Below are 21,695 nucleotides of genomic sequence, written 5' to 3'. Positions count from 1 at the left end.
ATTCTGAAAGGGGAACATCCCTGGACTGGGATCTGCTGAGGATAATGTTCTGTGTCTATAAGGAGCTACTTTATACTAAGTCAGACCATACACTGTCTACACTGAGTAGAGGTGGCTATCTAGATCTTTGGCACAGGACTTTTCCAGTCCTATTACCAAAGATCCTTTTAACTGGAGATGCCAGGGACTGAATTTGAGATGCACAGTGCATGCAGCTCCACTGAGCTATTGGCCTTATCCCAAATAGAAGCAGGAAGAACCACAGGTCAATGGTAGAATGGTATATGAAGAAGTGTATACCTTTATGCAATGAGGCAAGTACACATAAGGAACAGAGTGCAACAGCTTGCACGCTGAATGGTTGCATGTACGTGACTAGAAGTTGACTAGAAGGCATCATTGTAGTCATTCTCAGAATGGCCCCTGACCACGGACAGCACCCAAGCTCTGTGCTTCCAGCCTCTGATGCATCACCTGGTCTGTGCTCTCTTAAACTGGTCTGTAGGGAAATGGAAGAAGAGGAAAAGCAAGGAAGAATATGGGATAACTTGAGATAAAGTAGGTTTGGAATGAGCCAGTGTGGTGTAGTGGTTAGACTGTTGGACTGGGACTCATGAGATCTGGGTTCTAGTCCCCACTTGGCCATGAAGCTCACTGGGTGACTATGGGCCAGTCACAGACTCTCAGCCTAACTTACCCCACAGGGTTGTTGTGAGGATAAAACGGTGAGGAGGAGGAGGACCTTGCAAGCTGCCTGGGGTTCCTTGCAAAGGGAAAAAAGGTGGGATATAACTGTTACCATTATCATCATCATCATCCCGCAGGAAGCCAAGCCCCAGAGATAGAAGCAGCCCTATTCTTCTGAGAACAGAACATCCCAAGCATCTGCAGTGTTGGAACAAGAGTTCTTTTCTCCTGCGGTGGAGTGATTTCAAGAGCTACGAAGTGGCTGGTGAGGCTGGGACACCAGGTGCAGAAGACTCCAAGCTAGGAAGAGAAAGGGAGGCATTCATCTTCTTCTGACCTCTTGTCAAAACCCCTACATTCCTCAACCATGTCAGCAACGGGCCTGCGATGCTTCATGCTGTAATTAACAGCCCACCTCTGCTGTCTTGGAGGAGGAACAATGCTGGCATCAGAGGAACAAGAAGCGGATGATCTTAGAACTGCACCAGGCACACAAAGGGCAGCAAATCACAGGGTTTGGGGAAAGCTTATTCTTCAGGAGATGCACAAGCCATGGACTAATTTAGGCTTTGCCTATGAGGTTCAGAGATTCAGATCCATATAGCCACTAACCCCTAGAACTCAAGTCTCTATCCCCATCCACAACCCTAATGCAGCATTGAAGACTTCCTCGGACTACAGGGAGAACTACTGTGGTCCACCCAAACTAAACAGGTCATAAATCAGGTACCTGGGAAAGTCAGTGGCAGCAACAGCAACAAAAATTAAAGAGAGTTCTGTGACTCGCTCAGCACAAGTGATAGACCATGTCATGCTTTAACCAGCAGCAAAATAGGAAGTCAGGAGCATGCTGATACATCACTGAAACACAGAAGTTGGAGACTTCAGCACACCGCAGGAACAAGAAGTAGAACTAGCAGGCTTTGAATCTGAATTCCTTCTAACATTTCCAGAGCTGAGAAAAAAAAGAATCTCAAGCCCACATTCCACTTTTGAGTAACTCAGCATCTTCTGATGTACAATTCCTCTGTGTGTGGCAGTGATGGATAATGTCAGCCATGAATAGGGACCAAGAGAGTTAAGGCATTTGATGCACCTCTGCATACAGAGGGGCAGGGAGCTTAGTAATACAGTAATCAAAGATAGGGCTGCTTCGTATGTCATGTTTTCATATATAGAGGCGATATCTGTGTAGGAAATCCTTGAGCACTATTATGTGCAAAATGGAGTGTGCACGTTTATTTCCCTTAAAGTACATTGAGGGTGCACTCCTATGCATGTTTAGACAGAGAAAAGGCCTACAACTCCCAGCATGCCCCAGCCAGCCATGCTGGGAGTTGTAGGCCTTTTCTCTGGACATGCATAGGATTGTGCCTTTATTGAGCAGCCAAAGCACACTTAGATCTTGCACTCACGTCCTTTTGGAAAGTATCCACTGACTAAAAATAGACTGGATTCAAAGCAAGTGAGATGTGTTGAACAGGGGTTGGTGGTACATGAAAATCATTAGCCCTCAGGGGATGATTATGCTGTTGCTGCAACCTGATTTTTTAAAAACAAAACAAAACTAGGGAATCTTTTCCGCCATCCACCCACAAATTCTGGATTTTCTCTCTTCCCTTCATATACACTTTAAACCTGACCATTTCCCCATCACCTTTCAGAATTCATTCATTCCTCTCACCCTCTCCATCCCATAAATCCATTTTTACTCATCCTGTTTTCTTTATTATTCTTGATTTATCGCACATACATTTCTCTCTAATATCTATTAAGAAACTTCCAATTCCCAGCTGGGGTAGGGGAGAAATATTAGGTCCGGGCTGAGAAGCATGTATGTGACACTAACGCACTGCATTTCCATTTTTAAGACCAGTGGCATTTACACCACAATTCAAAGCTACTCTTTACTAAATCTGATGAGTGACTTGGGGTCAAGTTGCTGTTCATAAGTAAGCCTAATACTGAAAATCAATGAAAGGGAATGCTTAAGGTACCCCTCCCAAAACCACCACCCATAATTAGGTGCACTGGACATCTCTTCTATGCCATTCACCCATCCTGTATCACTTCCCTAGGATTCTCAGCTCTCTTCCATCTTTGGACTATCCTTTCTTTCAATAGACAAATCTGATAAACACATGTCCCCCACACCTTTGCCTTTCCATGTCTTCCCTGGTCTACCTGAAAAACCTGCCAATGAAACTTAGTTTATCATCACACATATGAGGTAAGAGAAGGTATAAATCTCATTTTACATATTCTAAGTACATTGAGCAAGACTGAACAAATATGTCTGAACTGAAAATCAGCTCTATTCCCCTAGGTTCCAGCCGAGTACCTTCCATTGTAAAAAAGAACTATAATCTTACATACTAAAAGCAGGGTTTTTTTCTCGAGAAAAATGTACCAGAACAAAAGCTGTTGGAACTCAGTTCTGGTGAGTTCCACCAGAAAAAAGTACTGACTAAAAGGAAACTCATTCTCCAAGTGCCGATCTTTATGTAGCTAAAATGGCACCACCCACACACAAGAGTAAGGTGTCAGCAGACTTTGGGGAACCCCAAAGTTTGCAGAAATACAAAAAAAAAATTAGGGGGGAAATTATAAGGGTGCAAAAACCTCCAAAAGCAGTTCAGTGAGGACTATGAATGCTCAATGGCCACAAATGCTGACTGACCACTGCAGGGAGTAGGGACAGAAAACTGGGTAGTGGTGGAATGGAGTATCCTGAAAGAGGGCATGGCTGGAACCTGAACAGGAGCAGTCCACACACAGCACAACATTTTGTTGCAGGTCCCACATACTGTTCCTTAGTTTCAGCCTCCTTTGACAGAGAAGCCACCTGCATAACATATGGAACTCCCTGCCACAGGATGTGATGAGGACTACTAGCTTAGCTGGCTTTAAGAAAGATTAAACAAAAGCATGGAGGAGAGAGGTCTTTCACCGTAACAGGCAAATGGAACCCTCATGTTCAGAAATAGTATACCTCTGAATATCCGGTGCCGGGGACATACAATAGGAGAGAGCAGTTGCCGTCCTGCTCTACTGGTCACCCTACTTGCCTCCTGGAGGCAACTGGCTGAGATGGATCTTCAGTTTGATCCAGCAGGGCACTTTGTATGTTCTTATCCTTGCACTCACAGCCACACATACATTTGCACGTGCAGACATGCAGAGAAACAAAAAGATGCACACATTTAAGCACAACTCTTTCTCTTACCGCTGCCATCCCCCAATCAAGATACTTACATGACTCTGAGGAAGGAGAGCTTCTTCCTCAAGGAAGCTACACGGAAATGGCAGACCTGCTTCCCGGCTATATTGGAGGAGACCTCCTTGGGGTGCAGGTTCTGGACCATGGCTGTGCTTTGCAATGTGCCGGCCAACTCGAGCGCCTGCAGCCCATAGAAAAACTAGAGCCAGCAAAGCTGCTGGCCCCAGTTGAAGAGCTGGTTCATAATCCAGCCCAAGGAAGACGGTCCAAAGGGCACTGCATGGATCTGAAGCTTGGTGTGTGTTTTCTGTTGAGCCAGGCTATTTAGAAGTTAACTCAGTCTGCAACATCAATTTGGGCTCCATCTTTGTGCCAAGGACAAGCAGGTTAAGGAAGATATTGCTGGGCTCCACAGTATCAACCCAAATAACCTTATCTTTGTTATAATTCCTGAACCACTATTTCAATGCCAGTGGCCGAGAACCTTGCTTGCACATTTCAGCCTTCGATAGCTTCCTCCTCTGAGCCCTGCTGGGATGTCTGTGCTCAGCCTTCGCCAGCTTCCCGGGCTTTGTACGTGTCTCGATGTGGGAAGGTCCTCTCTGTCCCACTTCTCAAGAAACAAAATAGCCCTGCCTGCACAGCTCCACCTGTAAGTGATGTCAGATGTGGTGTGCTGCAGGGAGGGGCAAAGCTTTCGCTCCTCAAATCCCAGCACAGCACCTGAGAAAATTGATTCCCCTGAGGAGCGCAAACTTTTCCCTCTTGCTGCCATCAGCAAACAAACTGACTGCACAAGGACCTGAGCAGCACACGCAGGTGCACTGGAGAGCATGGAGGCCCTACTGAGAGTGTGCACACACGTGCAAACATGCATGAGAACAGCCCAGGTGCAAAACGGTCCAGAGCACCCCAGAGACAACCTTCTGTCCATGCCACTCCCTCATACTGCGTTGATTCTCAGAGCCAAGTAGATTGCATTTGGGTGCATCTAGAGTCCTAATCTTTCAGAAGACTTAGAGGAAACATCAAAGAACCTCAAAAATGCAAGCAGCATGCACCTTCTCAGCAATGCATCCAAGACTGTATGACACTCCTTTGCTTAGAACCAGGAAGTGTACTGAATAAATCACATACTCTCAGTCCAGGATAGTGGCACCTTCAGGTTTGAAGTGTTTCTTGTTTTGTTTTGTTTTGTTTTATTGCCTTTGCTGCTGCAAACTAAGCACTCACAAAGTTCTCTTTCCTTCCTAAAACATATGGATGGCTCCCCAGGAAGAGGATATGAATGGCTGGGTTCACACAACACACTAACCCACACCTGATGATTGAGTTGGTTAGCGTGGCGTCCGAACCCTGGACATTTTCTTCAGGGTGGCGTGTTAACCACAACCCAACAACAAACCATGAGTTCTCAAGGTGGCTTATTTGAGGAAAAGTAAGCCACACTGCATGATTAACAAGCCATCCTGTGGAAAATGTCCTGAGTTCGGACAACACGCTATCCCACAGTTCAAGAAACAACCCACAGTGCAACAACAACCCATACTCAACCACTGAGTGTGGGTTAGCATGTTGCATGAACCTAGCCAATGAAGGCCATGTCATGATAATTCTCAGAATTGGTGCTGGAAAATGCTCAGCAGTCCCGAGTTTTAATTCTCCACAGACTTAAACTCTTTCTTCATCCATTAAAGCTGCAATCCTGTGTTAAGACAGTGGGTAAATACCACAAAATATAGCAGGATTTACTTTTAAGTAAACATGGAACAGATTGGACTTTATGGTACTTACAAAGTACCATGGCAGGAGGCCTATAAAGAGAATCAAGGGACTTCCCAGGAGACCAGCCTCCACACTGGCCAATTCCCCAACATGCATGTAGAGCCGGCCCTACCAATAGGCAGGGCAAAGCAACCGCTTCAAGCAACAGATGCTGGGGGGCGCGGGAGAGCAGCAGTGGCAGCCTCCCAGCCATTCCTCCTGAGTCCCTTGGCCATTCCCCTAAGAGGACAGAGCTGTATGTGCCAGACAGCCCAATCTGCATCCCCTAAAATAGCTTGCTGCCCTTGGGTGGGGTGGAGGATTATATCTTGTTCCCATTGTTGAGGTAAGATTCAACTGCTAGTCCAGTTGGTGTCTGTACATGGAATATGTGTGTGTGTGTGGGGGGGAGCAAAATATCTTGGGCTGGCCCAATACAAAATACCTTTGTGTGCAGAGGGGACATATCTCAGCTCTAGAGCACATGCTCTGTATTGCAGAATATCTGCAATTCAATTGCCTGCATCTCCAATGAAAAGATCTCAGGTAGCAGGGCTGAAAAAGATCTCCCCTCCCTCCAGCTGCCAGAAGTCAGAGCAAGTATCACTGGGCTAGATGGACCAATGATCTGACATGATCTAGGGTAGCTTCTTAACTAAGAAGAAAAATGAGTCAAAAATCCAGAGAAAGCTCCTAGACAACTTGGCAAATGTGTTTTTGAGGAATTAGTGGCAATCAGATGTTTCTTAATTTAAAAAGGTACATTGAATTTGATCATCTAGGTTGCCCAGTTTTATATTCCACTGCTGAGCCACCATCCTAGAAAATGTCTACCATTTTCCACAAATATTTATGGAAAGTGATGTTATTTGGGAGAAGGATGGATTAGTAGCAACTAGAAGTTCTTCAGTGGGAAAACTCTGCAGTATTTCATTAAGGAACACCAGTTGGTCACTAATTCTGCCCCAAATATCACCCTACACAACGATTTCTGAAAAATTGTGTCCTTTTGGTAAGATGGCCAAACTGTGGAACATAACATTTGGCAACCTCGATTTCCAAAGTCAGTGTATTTTTTTAAAAAAGATATTATGAGGGAACACCAAGTTGCCACTAATTCACCTTCCGCATTTCCCAGAAATCTGACTAGTCTTCTAGGCTTTTCATTCCTAAAACCCAAGTGTGATTTGAAGATGTCCAACATTGTTCCTTTTCTGATACTAAGGAGGCCTGGTCCTGATCAATGCCTGAATGGGAGGCCACATAGGATTCCCACAAACGCTGCTCTGAGCCACTTGAGGAAGGTCAGACTATAAATGAAGCTAATAATTTTAGAAACCTGGGAGAACACTGAGCTTGGTTTTTAAATGTGAAAGGGGAAGGAAGGGGAAGAAAAGGTTGACACCCATTCCCTTTACCTAAGGGTTTCATTTTTATCTGGAGCGAAATTTTTATCTGACCCTTTCCAAGCCAGTATTCATCACAAACATTTCTCGGTTTTATAACATAATTCAGCTCTTTCTCCCTCCCTCCCTCTCTCTGGTATTCCTGCTACATTTTGGTATATGATGCTTTCTGTTATAGGTGGCAGCAATGCAAGGGACCTCTCCCCCATGTTCCTTTTTGGGTCAACAATTCTCGCTAAGCCCTCACTCTGGCCCGTATACTGATTGAGGGAGGTCTGTTGCATTTGTTTTCTCCTTGTTATTAAAGCGAGTGAGCATCTGATTTTTACAAGATGGAAACATAATAGACCCCACTCCGAGCTATGGATTCAACCTCCTCATTCTGTTCTCATCCTTGTTAGCCCTGCCTGGCCTCTGGGCAAGGTGGCTTGCTATTCCCCAGTCTTCTCTGGGTTGTTCACACAACACACTAACCCACATTCAGTGGTTGAGTGTGGGTTGTTGTTGAACCGTGGGCTAGCGTGTTGTCTGAACCCAGGACATTTTCCACAGGGTGCTTTGTTATCCACCCTGAACATTGCAGCAACAATGGCTTCTCAAGGTGGCTTGTTTGAGGAACATAAGCCACACTGCATGGTTAACAAGCCACCATGTAGAAAATGTCCTTGGTCCAGAAAACACACTAACCCATGGTTCAACAACCACTGAGTGTGGGTTAGCATGTTGTGTCAAACCAGTCAGCGTTTCTACTCTCAACTAAGCCGGAGGCAAGGAAGTTTTCCTTCCAGCAGCACTACAATTCCAAAAGTTTCCAGAGGCCTGTGACAAGTGGCTTGTGCTCTTATACAAAATGATACCCCTTCCCTTTCTTCTCATCTCCCCTTCTCAGGCTTCCTCCTGACGTTGCCTACAGGTCTTCATTTGGGGGGCCTATCACCGCGTGATTGTTTAAGGAAGTGGGCAGCAACATGCTGATCCTGATCTGCAATGCCTTTTTCTACCAGTGGGATGGGCAGGTCTTCTCCCTCCAGTGTTTGTGAGGTAGTATGTTGGGGGCAAGGAAGCAGCTGTGTGGCCAGCAGGCGATCTGGAATTTTAACAACAGGGTATAGCTGCCATACTCTCTTCTATTACCTCCAGGATCAACATTACTGCAGAGGCTTGGATAATTGGAGGGAAACATATGGAGAAAAAGGTTAAGCTGCTAAGTTACCAAATGCTAACTCTCAGCCAGGTCCTCTCCTGGGTTATTAATTGGCCCTCAGAGGGATAAATTGTTCTCTTTAGACTGAGACAAAGCCTCTCCAGCTTTTGCTTCCATCAACTTAGCTATAATTACAACCATGGCATGAACAGGAATGGGCTGTATCAGAGAGAGAAGAAAGGCAACATGGACTCTGCAGTAAGAAATAAGGTGAGAACATATCTGCAGTTGATTAAAAAAGAGAACCCAGGCATCCCCACCCTTGACCCACAATTGATTTTCACAAACAGGAGACTATGAAATAAATTTTATCTCCCCACTCTTTATGAAGTTGCTAGCCAGGTTCTAGGATCCAGTGATACACTACACAATACAGCCTCCAGGCATACTTGGAAACAACCCAGCAGCTGACAGAATGATATGTCTAGGGAGTGCTGTACAATGGTTTTCCATAGCGATTCACCGTGTTAGGATATAATCCATCACCTCAACCTAAGGCACCTTCTCATGTTACCTTTAGAGGATGAGAGTTGCAGCAATGTGTCCTCCACCTGTTACACTGCAGTATAATCAGAAGAACCAGGAATGCCATTAACAGGAATAGGCTATGAACGGTGGGGCTCCTTCATATGTCAAGATCACCTTCCAGAAACTGAAAATAGGGTGGCATGGGCTCCTCCCCACATGGTCTGGATCTTCCAACATAACTAAAGACAGACACAGGCCCTGTTCAGATGCACACTGGCGAAGGGTGATTAGGCTAACCATGGTGCATGGTGGTTACCTCTAACTACTGTGAGTGCTACTGCCACACGTTCAGGTAACCATGTTCTGCAACGTAGTTAGACTTACCATTCTCTAACTACTTTCCCTTGCACAGGAACCAACAGTCCTCTGGATGGGAGGCCATGCATCCCAGCGGCCTTTGTGCTGTCAGCCATTTTGGTGCTTGGTGGCTACTCCTTCTTTGGCCGCTCTTGCCACGGAGCTCTATGCCAGCTGTCAATTAACCACAGAGGCTGTTCAGACATCACGCTAAGCCATGGTAGAGCCCACTAAGAATCTTAGAGCAAGTGGTTAGTGAATGTGGTTAGTCCATGATTAATAAACCACTCTGGTTGGGACAGATGCCTGTTCAGACATCACGCTAGGCCAACAGGGTTAGCTCAAAACTCCTAACCATCATGGCTTAGCGTGATGTCCGAACAGGGCCACAATGTGGTGAACTCCAAAGGTAACTTAAGAAGGGGCATTTAAGCTTTCACATTTCCCATCTCCAAAAAAGTAATAAGAGCATTTATTTTGAGTCTTTATAGTATGGGAATTAAACAAATGAGGAAAATATACCATTTACCATTTACCAGGTCTGGGCTTATTAGCTGAATGTGAGACTGAGAGTTCTAAAACAGGAGAGGGTGAGGAAAAGTGGAATTTTATGGAAGGAGTATGACAATCAAGTCTAGACTGGCTCTGAACTTGACTCTGTATGCCAAGCAAGGTCGGATTCTGAATTCTGATTCTGAAGACTGATAATAGAGAATCTGAAGTTTCTGTGCAACCAAGTAAGAATATCTCTTCTACCAATTAAAAGGAGAATGGGTGTGGCAATACAACACATTTTGCTGGTCTGGACAAAACAACAAAAATAAGTCATATGCACCACTTTCGCCATTTCATTTTTTTTCCCCCAGCCTCTTTTGTGCCAATGCTGCAGTTTGTAGTTGTAATAAATCAACCAGGAAGAGCCAGAAATGTACGAATCCAAGCTTGTCCTCAAATTACACTTTCTTTCTCTCTGCCCCACCCCACTGCTCTCAATCCTTCATCGGGAAAGACCAGCTAGAAGTTTTATTTGGAGGCAAGGAAAGACAATAACCAATTAGAATCTGACAGCAAAGATTATGTGGCATTTAAAGTGATTTCTAGACCTACTAAAAGCTCCATGGCTGTAAGTAGAGGGAAACTCACCCATAATTTTCCTTCCAAAGTATATGAAAAGCGGGTAGTTTTTCGAAAGCATCACCTGATTGTACTCCCAGGTGCCCCATTACTATAATGAAGACTGAAACCTCTGGAGGATACTGACCAAAGCGGAACAAATACAAAAGCAGTAAGCCAAGTGAAGAGGAGATGTCATGTAGCAGAAAGAGAACCTTGGACTCTGGTCCAAGGAGAAGGTGATGGTGGCACGCTTTAGCAGCTGCATGGCAAGCAGAAATCCACCAGTTCCCATCACTGGGCTGCCATGTTGGATAAGAAAGGCCTTCAGGAGAAGCAACCTGGACTGCCCGCGGCCTAGCAACTATGCACCTAGTAGCTGGGAGTGTGCAAGCATAAAAACAAAACTAAGCAGTGCTGCCTGAGGACTCCCATGGACCAATTCTCAGCGAGGAACATTGGGACTGTGAGGATCAACCAATGCAGCAGGATCAAGGGGGAGAGGCAGGTGAGCAACATGAAGCTACCTGCTGTAGGCAAACCATTGGTGTAAACTCAGAGGGTGTGAGTAAGGTACCTCAAGAATTATAATTGGTAGATGACCATGCCACTCCTACAAGCCGATGCCACCAGCCTTTCCAAACTGCAGTGGATGCATTAGCAGGATGGAATCAAGAATACAAGAGCAGCCCTGATGGACCGGACCAAAAGTCCATCATGTCCAGCATCCTGTTCTCCATAGCGGCCAAGGAGATGCCTCTGGGAAGCCCATAAGCACGTCAAGAAGGCAACTGCACAAAAATGTTTCCCCTATGACCTTGGTTCTATTTCAGATGGACAAAACCAAAACCAGTATGAATGAACCAATCCCACCCCCTACCCCTGCAGCCTCTTTTTTTCCTTTTGTGCAGGTTAGACAACCGAAGTGGAGCTAGCCGTCAAGCTGTCTTAAATGGCATGAAGGCAATTTGCATCTGAGATGAGAAAACGAAGCATGGTTTAGAAGACACACACACACCTATGACAACAATGGTAGCAACACTCTTCATTTCCAATACAATTAGCCAAAAGAGAATCATCTCCCTATCCACACAACTTTCCTTTCATCAGACATTTATCTGTTCCCCCTAAATTTTTAAAGAACACATATACATCCTGCAATGCCAGAACTGTCCCATATTTTTGTCAGGCCAACATCATGCCATTGTAGTAAAGGATGTTCTAGCAAGGCTTAGGAGTAGCACTTGCTGTTTCTCAGAGCAGCTGCTTACGTTAATTTGGAAAAATGAGAGCTTGGTCTATCATGATGAGTTAAGACTTGCCCACCGCCAGCCCAGCCTATCAATTCCTCACTCTCTCTTTCCCTCTCTCCTAGTCTCCAAGAAGGAATAAGCATGGTGGCAGGGGAGCTCAGGCAAGTAGAACAGGAGATGGACCACCACCTCCTGAATTTTTATCTGCAAGGCTGGTGAACCTGTTACAAAACTGGACATGGAAAAAGAAAAAGACAATACAAACAGTTCTGTGTGTTCTTTCAACTTCTTATATGTCAAAACATAGTTCAGGAAATGCAAGCTGATCACAACAACAACGTTCAATATAGTTCAATTTGCTGTTGCTCATTTTCACTTTCCTTCCCTACCCCTGGTTGTAGACTGCAACCCAATGGGAGACATAGAGCCTTTCTACATGAAGCATTTATTGTGCATTCATGATTCCTTACTCACAGTTGTTTATGGGTTCTTTAGACGACATCGTGATCCTCCAGATCTGTTTTTTCAGAGCACTTTCCCAGGTTTTCTTTTGAACGGTTAAGATAGGGTATTATTTCTGAACATGCTGTTTCTACTTGTGTATTTGCACTGTTCTGCTATATCACAGCTCCACCTACATGTTATGTAGCAGAAAAGCAGGAAAGGAAAAGTTGTTCATGTAGAGCCCAGATCTCAATTCTGTGACAAAGCTGAACGCTGATACAGTGATTAACAGCCTTGTGTAGAAAAGCTCATATGTGGAAGTCATCACAATATGTGGAGTTCCCAAAATGGGTGAATGCCAGGCATTGTGAGCTGGGATGAGGAAAAAAAGAAAGGACCACCAGATGGGCTAAAGAAGGAGAAGCAATGAGTGTGCAAAAGTTTGGGAGGTCAGCTATTGAGAAAAGTTACAGTAGCAGCAAAAGCAATGGCTGGGAGGCTTGTTGGAGTAGAGAAGTAATGGCTATTTGGGGTCTGCTGGGACAAGAAAAGCCAAGCCTGTAGCTCTCCATTATATGAAAATGGTTGCATGCAACCTTTCGGCCTACCCATCCAGGCCAAGCCTCTTTATATTATATCCTATGGAAATACTATGAATCCCATTTATTCTGCATACATACTATGGACAGGAACCTATAGTGGATAAAGACTGACAACCATCCCCCCGCCGCTGCCAATTGTAATGACCCATAGCAATTCATGCAATCTGTGCCGTGAAGTGACATAGGTCAAGTGACCACATATTGCACCAGGGTGACCAAAGTAGCAGTCATCAGGCTGTGTCACCCCTTTTCCAGAACCCCTTTCAGTGTGCAAGGAGGTCAGCTAAATTGCAATCTGAACAAGACACCACACCGTCAGCACCATCCCTTCATCACACACACAACTACCATGCACATCCTAATCTTTGCACGTGCACATACACGCACACGCATGCATACACGCACACACACCAGTTTCTGTTGCACATGTTTAGAATAAATTGCTCCCATTACTGAACAACAAGTTAGTCGCCATTTGCCACAGACATCACCTTAATATTGTCCACTCCTTGTACTGGACAAAATGACTTTGCACAATGTTTCTGCTTTATCCTGGGAACCTTCTATAGTTACCTTTGTCTCAGAATATTACCAGACTTGATACTGTTATATTTGCACAGTCAACAATATTTCACAAGCACTTGACATCTATACAATTGCCTCAGTCTGCAGCTTCTATTTTTTTTTTTCTGTAGCTAGGCTTGGCATTTTTAGATTTATGCTAAACGACACATATACCAAAAACCACCTGCAACGATAATTGGTTTTGCACCGGTAACTGAGTTTGCACAATAACTCCCCCGCCCCCCCGCCACACACAGATGTTCTATTATTTCTAGAAAAATGGACAGCAGACACACCAGAGGTATAACATTTCTGGGAATGTTGAAGTTGGGGGGGGAGTTATTCATGGGGTGGGGGAGATGGATATTTGCTAAGAAATTGAAATATGTGCAATAATTATCTTCCTTTCACACCTAAACTTCCTTTCCTAGTTTTAAGAGCATGAAAGGTAATGTGTATCACTTGTCAAGTGAAATTGTACTATTTCTATCTTTATGAAGTTCAAAAAGTTTAAATACCTTAAAGGTATTCAAACAATAATGACAAATACACCTAGTGTTAGAGATGAAGCTATAAACACACATACCTAAGCGTATCTTAGTTTTTATCAGTTGGTGGATTCAAAATGAAATAAAATTTGAAAATAAAACCATCAACATAGAATAAGCAAAAGGGAGGTTTTATTATCTGGGCATAGAAAAAGCATCCCAGATTCAAAGCATTACACAGCTCTGCACATATAAGAAGGCTTTAGGTCTGTGTTTCTTGAATAGCAGCTGCCACCACCCAACACCCTTCCTTTGCCTCATCACCAACCTCTCTGCAAACTGAGAGGCATTTAAACAGCCCATGAGATATCACGGTTTTGCTGTTCAAAAGGGGGAAAGGGGAGGGGGAAGGAAAATCCTCACTACACGTGCCTAAGCCCATAGGGCAAACCCCAGCATGTCCTCCTTAGAGAAGACCCATTGCAATGAATGAGACTTAAGTTAGCCATGACTAACTGAAGTCCCATTCATTGCAATGGGTTTACTCTAAGTAGGAATTATGTTGGATTTTACCCATTGACACAACTACAGTAGCTCTTTGGATTCTGGCCAGCATAGAGACCTCAGCATTATCATGCGGAGCAAAAAGAAATTCATAACTTCAGAGGAATAGTAACCAGAAACTTTAATTGGTCCAAAATGTTAATGCCAGATTATTGTCAGGGGTGAAACAGACAGAGCATGCAACTCCAGTCCTATTTCATCTGTATTGGTTACCTGTTTGTTTCCAGGCTCAATTCAAACAGCTTGAGACATGGGTAGCTTAAAGGACCTCCTTCTCTCATATGTATCTCCCCTGTATACTCCATTCAATATCTGACAGGTTTGGCAGGTGGGCATAAGGAACTGGCCTTCTTTATTGTGGTGCTGACACCCTAGAATGCCCTTCCTACAGAGCTCCATATGGCCCTATCGCTATATGCCTTCCAGCTGGCTCTTAAAAAACACTTTTAGGGGAAGCTGAACTGAAAATCTGTTCCGTTTGGAGATTCCGTTATAGTATTTTATCATCCTATTTGACATCGACTTCATTATGTCCGTGCTGTTAGCTGCTTTGAGTTCCCCTAGTGGACGAATATCCAAATAGCAATTTCTACAAGAAATCACTCAGAAAGCGGACATAACTATAATGTAACAGCAATACATTTGGATACGCAGTTAAATTTTATAGTACGAGTGAACTCTTCCATTGCATGCCGTCATCATACTCAGTAGAGCTGACCTTCTACTCACCATTTCCTAGGAGTAAGCCCTCATTGACTCAAATTTGCTTCTGAGTAAACATGTAAAGAACTGGGCACAAAGTATGATACTAATTCTCAGAGACGTTCTCTGATGAATCCTGAATTGGATCGGGCCACTTCTGAGAGATTTGGGTCTGAAATGAAACTGGTGCCCTCCAAATCTGGCTTCTTTCAAAGCTTCAGGGGCAATTCGGAGGGAAAGAGAAACACAGAAAAGCGTGTCTGCAAAAACTGATACATTTTCGCTCAAGCCCCCCATATCAGGAAAATGCCAGGGAGGAGAGAGGGGCATGTAGTCTTGTGACTGACAGCTCTAGCATCCAACCAGGGCTCTCCTTTTTTTTATTTCCAATCACAGTGCTTTTGAGAATGATGTAAAAAGAACTTACCAGAGGCTGTTCCTGTGTTTCCACTGCACGGTGTGAATGTGTGTCTGTGGCAGCTGCAGTGCTCAGGGCTCCCAGGAATGGCTTAAGGGGCAGCACTAGCTGGGAGATGCCTGCACCCACTGCAGCCTGTTCGAGGGGGGGGGCATTGCTACTGCTGACACTAACTCCCCAGCTAGGTTTGTGGAGTCCCACAAGCTTTGCTGGCACTTTCTCTTTGGCTGCCAGTACAAGGAGGACCAAGCAGTGTCTCACAGGGTGATGTGGCATCCAAGGGCCCAGGCCAGGCCAGCAAAGGGATGGGCTGACAAAACCCACAAGAATGTTGCTCTATTTCCCTGCCCTGATTTTAAAGCAGCACCCATTCTTTATGAGGTATACGACCAGTGGAGGCTGGTGGCTCTGATGTCAGTGGGTAGAGATGTGAATGCCTGGGAAAAAGCCGGAAAAATTCAGAAACAAACTGGGTTTTTTCCATTTTTTTCCCCGAGGACTGTTTTTGTTTTTCTTTCAAAAGATTGGAAAAATTTAATAACTTTGGATTATGAAATATTTTCTTTTGGAATTTAAGACAAAATATTTATATATTGTTACCCACTGTTTACTCCCCCCCCCAAAAAAATGATTTCTAAATACTATGTAATAAGAACACTTTTATAGAAAGACTGGAGATGTCAAATGTCTGGAAATAATGAAGCCATGGGGGTGGGGTGGGGACTGTAATCCTCACTGTAAGATGCCTAGCGTTGTCATTTCTTTCATACCTTGTCAAAATTATTGATCTAAACTATATTTTACTGAAAGACATTTATGCTCAGTTTCCCAACATGTGAGTGAAGTCACCACTGTGCAGTCTTGACAGTAGATGTTTGGTACATTACATGTAAAAATATAGTTTACTTAGACAATAATTACAAATTCGCTAGGTTACTTTTAAAAGTTTTAAAATATAACGATAATTTTATGAGCAAACGAAGTTGTACATGAAATAACTTTAGGAACGGAAAGGCTGCTTTATGTTCCTAAAGCAGCCCTCCCCGACCTGGTGCCCTCCAGATATTCTGGATTACAATGCGCTATGCTGCCTGAGGCTGATGGGAACTGAAGTCCAAAATATCTGGAGGGCACCAGGATGAGGAAGGCTGTCCCAAAGCAATGAAGTGACTTTAGATCTGTAAAAGCCACTATATATATATATATATATATATATATATATATATATATTTCTCCCCAAATTTCAATTTTTTTCTGGAAAAAACAACAACACTTTTTTCGCACAGCCTCCAAATTTCTGGAAATTTTACATCTCTATCAGTGGGGATGTGAATTCACTCTGGGTTTCAATCAGAACCAGCCAGAACTCTAAAGGATCTATGCAAGGTACTGAACCCATTTGGGGGTTAGGGTTCAGCACCTTGGATAGCTCCTTTAGAGTTCTGATTGGTTCTGACTGAAACCCAGGTTGGATTCACGGCCCCACTGACATTGCAGCCACCAGCCTCCACTGCATTCAAGGATCATGAAACTGTATAAGTGGCTCATTCCACATGGAAATGAAGCTACCTACTCTACTGAGCTGGTGGTGCTGGGGAACTCAACATGTTAGCATGACTGGGCTGCCTCTGATGAGCAGTGTACAAGACTGCTCCTCCAGCCTGCACCTTTCCAGACTTAATGAGGAACAGTAGGTCTTTTTCATTATATTTCATAGAGGAAAAGAAGCAAAATTGACAACACAGCACCTAATTGGCAGCTAGTTCTGACAGTGAGACATTCTGAGCAAGGCATGAAGAACGGTATGCCAAACATCTCTCGTTCTAAAAGGCCTACCTGACCCACTGCCTCATACAATGGGAGGGGAAGAGAGAAAGATGATGGAATGCACAAGGAAAGAGGAGAGGGAATTCCCTTCAAGGACACATCTGTATGCATGTGTTCTTTTTCCTTCCTCCCAGTGCCATACAACAACAGACTCAGAAGATGAGAAGAATGGAGACAACTGTGCCCGTGATTCATCTGGCCTCCGTACTTCCAAAATACGACCCTATAGTTCCACTCTATTCTGTGCTGGTCAGGCCACATTTAGAGTACTGTATCCAGTTCTAGGCACTGCATTTTAAGAAGGATAATGACCAACTGGAGAGTGTCCAGAGGAGGGCCACCAGAATGGCGAGGGGTGCAGAAATAAAATCCTATGAAGCACAGTTGAAAGAGCTGGGTATGTTTAGCCTGGAGAAGAGAAGATTAAGGGGAGACATGATAGCTGTCTTCAAATATCTGAAGGGCTGCCATGCTGAAGATGGAGCAGACTTGTTCTCTGTTGCGCCAGAGGGCAGAACTAGATGGGTGCAAATGGCATGGAAGCAGATTTCAGCTAAATATTAGGAAAAAATTCCTAACAGTGACAGCAGTTCAGCACCGGAACAGATTTCCTTGGGAAGTGGTGGGTTCTCCTTTGTTGGTATTTTGGTGGTATTTAAGCAAAGAAAGGGATGCATCCTGCAGTGCAGATCCTACAAGAAGCAGGGGATTGGATAAGATGTCCTCCATGGTACCTTCCAACTCTATGATTCCAAGAGAAGAGGGAGAGCGATTTGTCAAGTGAAGTGGCAGACACTTCTGGAGGTGAGTTTCAGTTCCTGGACCATCAACTACTGATCCCTAGCTTAGCCAAACACAAATAACACAAGACAATAGTTTCAATTTTCAGTCTGCATACCTCTTCTATGAATACATGAAGCTTCTGCTATCATAACAAGTGCCCTGTTGGTTCAAACTAAGGTTCCATCTGAATTGACATCCTGCTTCCAGATGATTCTAGGAAGCCCATAAGCAGGCATGAAGGCAATAGTGCATCAGACGTCTAATTATGTTAATTGGGAGCAGCTCTCCCAGGCTACAGGAATAGGTCTTTCCCAGCCCTATTACTTGAAATTCTTTTCACTGGAGGCGACAGGGATTGAATCTGGGGCACTCTGAATACAAAGCCTGTATTCTCGGCTACGGGGCTGCCCCTACACTGAACCGATGCTGCCATTTCCCCCAGGAACCTACCTGTCATCACACATTCGGGGGTTCAGGAATCGGGAAGCATCATCATCATGACTGCTCTGTTGGCTGCTTTGTTGGCTGCTGTAGAAACAAGCAAAATATGAGGCACAAGTGATTAGGACCTCCAATGGTACTGGCTGCTTCAAACTACAACCATCTAAAATGACATTATTCTAGAGAAATTTAGCACATTACAGATTAGGACCTCCAATGGTACTGGTTGCTTCAAACTACAACCATCTAAAATGACATTATTCTAGAGAAATTTAGCACATTACAGATTAGGACCTCCAATGGTACTGGCTGCTTCAAACTACAACCATCTAAAATGACATTATTCTAGAGAAATTTAGCACATTACAGATTAGGACCTCCAATGGTACTGGTTGCTTCAAACTACAACCATCTAAAATGACATTATTCTAGAGAAATTTAGCACATTACAGATTAGGACCTCCAATGGTACTGGTTGCTTCAAACTACAACCATCTAAAATGACATTATTCTAGAGAAATTTAGCACATTACAGATTAGGACCTCCAATGGTACTGGTTGCTTCAAACTACAACCATCTAAAATGACATTATTCTAGAGAAATTTAGCACATTACAGATTAGGACCTCCAATGGTACTGGTTGCTTCAAACTACAACCATCTAAAATGACATTATTCTAGAGAAATTTAGCACATTACAGATTAGGACCTCCAATGGTACTGGTTGCTTCAAACTACAACCATCTAAAATGACATTATTCTAGAGAAATTTAGCACGTTACAGATTAGGACCTCCAATGGTACTGGTTGCTTCAAACTACAACCATCTAAAATGACATTATTCTAGAGAAATTTAGCACATTACAGATTAGGACCTCCAATGGTACTGGTTGCTTCAAACTACAACCATCTAAAATGACATTATTCTAGAGAAATTTAGCACATTACAGATTAGGACCTCCAATGGTACTGGTTGCTTCAAACTACAACCATCTAAAATGACATTATTCTAGAGAAATTTAGCACATTACAGATGTGTTACAGGGGTTTAAAAAATTATTTATTTTTATGTATTTTCCCATTTTCTTCATTATAATAAACAATAAATAATAAGATATTTGCATAAACCCTGTTTGAAATCTTGTCCTATTTGATAATAGCTTTAAAAAGAATAAGGACTTTGTATGTCACCGTCTATTGCAAATGAGGTGAGTGACATGCAATGCCCATTACTCTTCACTGTACTCTCCGCAATCTTTTGTTTCAATCCTCATACATGGTACTGTATTTTTTACTGCATAATAATAAAAATAATTCCAGTCCCCATGCTTGAAGAGGCACACCTGGTAACCTGTAAACACAAGGTAAATAAGACATTGTAACTGTGGCAGGAGAGAGGATTGAAAAATTATGCTCCAAAGTTCCATTTAAACCTCACCACAATATATCCCAAGGTTTAGAATATTGACTCCTCAATATCCATAGGACTGGATTGGGCTTTCATTCTGAAACTGAACTATCAGTTCTAGGGATGATATCCAGCTCCCCATATAACCCTAAAATTAGCGCTTGGCTCCAAAACAGTATTGTACTGATAGCACATGCTGTCATGAAAATCAACCTACAAAATAACCCGTACTACAATTTACTCTAGAGATCCATCTATATTAGCTTAATTCCATTGGGCAGTATCCAACTGTGTCATTCCGTTAGCACAAATGATGTTACACTAGCGGAAACTATGTTCTGAACTCTGTGCAAGAGAAGAATCCAACTAAAGTTACATTTGCGCAGGCTTGGTTGTGCAAGAGGTTGTGCATTATGTTTGTGCACCCCATTGTGCAACTGCTTGCTCGACGGGTTGCACAACTCCTTGCACAGCCAGTTGTGCAACCTTAATCGGCAACCACTTGCACAACAAAAAGATTCAACTTAGCTCCGCTAGAGCTATTTGAATTTGTGGAATGACAGTAATGGATAACAACTCCCCAACCATCCTCAATGTGGTGCCCTCCAGATGTGTTGGACGACAACTCTCAGAATCCCGCAGTCAGCCATGCTCTGAGGGAGGGTCAGAGGATGGCAACAAGGGAGAGGGCACTCTCGGTGGTGGCCTCCCGATTGTAGAATGCTCTCCCTAGTGAGGTCCACCTGCCACCAACATTGTCATCTTTTGGGCACCAAGTTAAGCCTTCCCTATACTTCCTGGCATTTGACAGCATACAATAGAGCTGTTTAATTTATGGATCCTGGTAGTTTTATTGTTAATTGTTTTGAACTGTTTCAAACCATTTTAAATATTTGTATGTTAAAGGCTTTATATTATATTTTACCATGTTGTGACCAGCCCACAGAGTTTTGACTACTGGGCAGTATAGAAATGGAATGAAGGAATGCTGGCTGGCTAGCTGGCTAGCTAGCTGGCTGGCTAACTGGGGGATTCTGGGAGTTGTAGTCCAACACATTTGGAGGGCACCAGGTTGGGGAAGACTGCTGTCCTTATTAAACAGTGTTGCCATATCGTGAAATGATAGGAAATCTCCACCAACTCCCCAAACCAGACACACCAAGAATTCTGAGGTCCATTCAGTCTGGTGTTGCCAGGGGTGGCCCTAGCCTAGCTGCCATCAACTGGCGCCCCAGGCGAACCATGCAATTGGAGCCCCCACCCCCAAGCCCAAGAACACATCTAGGCTGAGGTTTTTTGTAAGCTGGGAAACATTTTGCTCCTATTTTCCATTTAATGAAGAGGCAACACACACACACACACGCATCTTCGGAAGCAGAAATGCTATCATTTATAATAGAACACACTCAAAATTGTTGTATCAGCATGGAGGGTGTGATAAAAACAACAAAGGAGATGAGCCCAGCCGTCCACTCTGCGAAGGAACAGAAGTCCCATCCACAACGCCCAAGAGAGGTCGCTGGAAGAAGGGCCCTGGTTGCATCCCCAGGGTGGCATAGCCAACAAGGCACTGCCGGCCCCTAGGCTCAGCCCTCCAAGTGCAGCTGCTCTCGGGGGAACCTCTCACTCCCTGCCTCCAACTGGGAGCAGCAGCAGAGCAGGGCATCCCGTGTCACCTCGCTCACCTCAACAGCTTCAGTCATATTCCCTCTGTACTCGCATGTATTTTGGGGGTATTTTTTCCCCTCAAAATTGGCACCCCACTTCACTTGGCACCCTAGGCATCTGCCTAGTTTGCCAATAAGGACGGGCCGCCCCTGTGGTTGCACTTTCTCCATGCAATCCATCCTGCAGCAAGCATGTGCTTGCGATTATAAGGAGGGAAGTGGCACAAGAACCAGTGGTACCCATAAGCACTTAGAAAAGCAATTCCCTCCCTAAATAATAATGTTTTAAACTATCATTTGGCATTGACTCCGGAT

At 44.0% G+C, this 21,695-nt stretch overlaps 1 protein-coding gene across 5 annotated transcripts in view; it reads right to left on the bottom strand.

The window, feature by feature from the left end:
- Positions 1-21,695, bottom strand: part of GRAMD1B (GRAM domain containing 1B) — a 180,918-nt gene that overhangs the window by 137,696 nt on the left and 21,527 nt on the right. For 4 of the 5 annotated variants that reach the window (XM_084803613.1, XM_084803611.1, XM_084803612.1 and 1 more), the window contains exon 2: positions 18,315-18,392. In XM_084803613.1, coding sequence (XP_084659739.1) covers positions 18,315-18,392 — 78 coding nt within the window. The remainder of the gene's footprint in view (positions 1-18,314; positions 18,393-21,695) is intronic. The other variant, XM_084803615.1, reaches the window with a different exon arrangement.

The sequence above is a fragment of the Heloderma suspectum genome, chromosome 6 (genome assembly GCF_057233095.1).
Source record: "Heloderma suspectum isolate Gila_16-S chromosome 6, 16-S_ref, whole genome shotgun sequence".
Lineage (NCBI taxonomy): Eukaryota > Metazoa > Chordata > Lepidosauria > Squamata > Helodermatidae > Heloderma > Heloderma suspectum.
This window is presented reverse-complemented; position numbering and strand designations above follow the sequence as displayed.